This window comes from Dasypus novemcinctus, chromosome 3 (genome assembly GCF_030445035.2).
Source record: "Dasypus novemcinctus isolate mDasNov1 chromosome 3, mDasNov1.1.hap2, whole genome shotgun sequence".
Lineage (NCBI taxonomy): Eukaryota > Metazoa > Chordata > Mammalia > Cingulata > Dasypodidae > Dasypus > Dasypus novemcinctus.
Genome location: NC_080675.1, coordinates 102,317,511 through 102,320,488, shown reverse-complemented (window position 1 = coordinate 102,320,488; position 2,978 = coordinate 102,317,511). Strand labels below are relative to the sequence as shown.

The window sequence follows — 2,978 nt, the reverse complement described above, 5'->3', positions numbered from 1 at the left end:
GGAGGAAGTCCAAATGAAATTAATTAAGATGTGGTCCCAAAAGACAGATATATGGCTTGGCTGAAAAACCTTCAAGGTTCTCATTGAATAGATAGTTAAAAGCCGAGATAGATTGACAGGAGAGTTCCTCAGTAATGATCGTTAGTGTTTGGATGTGAAGGGGATTATTTAAGGTATTGCAGTGATTAAATAATATATTTAGAAATTCCCTGGATTATTTTAAATCTACCCCTGTACTGGAGACTAGCATGACATGTAGAAGTAAACTAAATGTCTAGAAATGTCAACTTACACTACAAGGTCATCATGTTATGAATTTGAAGTGCTCAAAGTCAGATTTCTGAATATTACATGTTTCCCTTGAAATTTATATTGTAACTTCTAAATCTCTTCATAGCATTTTTTATCTCCTTATTTCTGAAGGTATAAATGGATGGATTTAAAAGAGGGGTAAGAACAGCATAAAACACAGCAAGAAATTTTTCCACCCAAGTGATGCTGAGTGGCCACACATAGTTGAATATGCAGGGCACAAAGAAGAGTACCACCACTGTGATATGGGCAGTGCAGGTAGAGAGTGCCTTTGAGGCACCTGTCTTAGAGCTTTTCCTAACAGTTAAGAAAATATATGTGTAGGATATCAGCAACAGAATAAAAGAGGTCATGGTCAAGACCCCAGTGTCAGCATTCATTAATGCTCTCAAATTATAAGAATCCGTGCATGCAAGTTTGATTACCAGTGGTATATCACAGAAGAAGCTGTCTACTTCCCTGGGGCCACAGAAAGGCAGCTGCACAATCACAGCCATTTGACTTATGGCATGCACAAAGCCAAGTGTCCAAGAGGTCACCACCAACCCAATGCACTTTTGCAGGCTCATAGTTGTGGAATAGTGCAAGGGCTTGCAGATGGCCACATAGCGGTCATAGGCCATAACCACCAGAAGAACCATCTCACCACCTCCAATAAAATGGACAAAGAGGATCTGCCACATGCATCCTCCAAAGGAAATGGTCTTGATTTCCCTGAGAAAGTCTGTGATCATCTTAGGCATGGTGATTGAGGAAAGTAACATATCAACAAATGACAGATTGGCCAATAAGAAGTACATGGGGGAATGGAGATGGAGGTCAGTAATGATTAAAATCACGATAGCAATATTTCCAAGTACGATGATCAGGTAAAGCACAAGAAATATCAGTAAGAGTAAAACCTGCATTTTCCATGAGTGACTAAGTCCGAGAAGCACAAATTCTGACACCACAGATTGATTTCCTTGACCCATTTTATTCAGTTTGCACTTACATAACCTAGAGAGAAAGGTAGATAGTTAATAAGTAGGGGAGAATATTTACTTTTAAAGTTTTGGTGTTTACATAAGAATTTTAAATTCTGTATTTGAAAATGATAAATGTAATTATGAAGAGAAATCCTAGCCAAATATGCATAATCTTATGTCCAAAAAGATGTTTGCATGTCAAATATTGGCTTCCCAGGAAGTAAAACCAGAGATGGTATTATTGTACACAGAATTTGTTTAGGGAATGCTCTCAGGAGAAAAAGTGAGGGAAGGAGGATAGGGCAAGGAAAGGGAAAAAAGATTTAGTGTTACCTGCAAACAAGCTTCTGTGCACTCGTCCAGGAAAAAGAATCTGGGTGGGACACCAAGAATACCCATTACATTACGTACCTAAAACTTATGTCATGTCCTTAGGATGATGACTGTGAATTATTAATGATATCTGGAACAACTGACCACAGTCCTACAACTCTCAAATAAACATCTCTTCCATAGTAGAAGAGATTTATGTAATTTCTAAAGACATTTTCTGATGTTACACGCAATTACCTTCAACAGAGTTATGTCCCCTGAAAAACATGAGCAATTTGATCATTAGCTTGAAATTTAAACTTTTATCATAACAAACTTTCATCATAACAATCTTTAAAAGATAAATTTGCAATAACTTATTCTGTATGTATTGGATTAAATGATAGCTAATAGCAAAAATTAGATTTCAAGTAATAAGTCATATATTTAGGAAATTACAAGAGAAACCATGGACTTTTTAATTCATCAATCAGTCCTGAAATCTCACTCTGTTACTGATTCATATTGTGACCATGAGCCAACCTGTTTTTCACTGTTTGCTCATATGGAAAAAATGGAAAGTTCAATATAATAGTCCTATTATGAAGATGAAAGAGAAAATAAACAGAAAGCATTTAAACTTTTCTGGAATTCAGTCAAGGTTTAATAAATACTAATTCTTTCTGATCTCACCATTTATTTAAGTGAATCTTAATGCGATATGTTTCCAAAACTTACTGGCAATAAACACTAGAAAGCCGACCAACCACCTCCTGCACCAAAACATATATAGTGATCTTTCCTTAAAATACATATGGCTTATACTTTCTTTAAATTAATATATAATACACTAAGCCAGTCTTTATGATGTACAGATACAAAGAAAATATTGCCCATGCTGCTTCCTTTATAGGAACTTAACATTGAATTCTCATCCTGCCCAGAATGGATATTCAGTAATTTAAGAGGACCTACAAGAGGTAATTGCACATTCTTATTAATTAATTCTTACCTGTATCTGAGGAAGAATTCTTGCATAAATGGGTAATGATAATGCTGGTCCTAGTGAAACTGGAAAATTAAAGGAGGCAAATTGAATTGTTCTCTTAGGGGCATTAAAATATAGCACCAACTCTTTCATCCTTCTTTAGATATAATATCCTTACAGAAAGATTTCCCTTTAAATAATAATAATTAAACTCTATGAAATCCTCAATGTTGATATTTTTACAAGGGGAAACTTGGACACAAAGAAGTTAATATATTTCCTGAGATCACATGTAGTTTGTGAGGTATATAGCAAGTATTTCAACTCCTTTCATTTTTCTGGGTGTGGGGCTTTTAATCCTATCTCAATAGTAACATAATTTTATATTACTTCTCTCT

At 35.1% G+C, this 2,978-nt stretch overlaps 1 protein-coding gene across 1 annotated transcript; it reads right to left on the bottom strand.

Moving 5' to 3' along the window:
• Positions 1 to 347: 347 nt before the first annotated feature.
• On the bottom strand, positions 348 to 1,286 carry LOC101436288 (olfactory receptor 4F4-like). The gene has a single exon (XM_058288114.2). It carries the CDS (start codon positions 1,284 to 1,286, stop codon positions 348 to 350), a length of 939 nt encoding a protein of 312 aa, XP_058144097.1.
• Positions 1,287 to 2,978: the final 1,692 nt, after the last annotated feature.

Excerpts from the sequence above, each read along its gene's own strand:
- LOC101436288 (XM_058288114.2), bottom strand. The coding sequence starts at position 1,286 with ATGGGTCAAGGAAATCAATCTGTGGTGTCAGAATTTGTGCTTCTCGGA.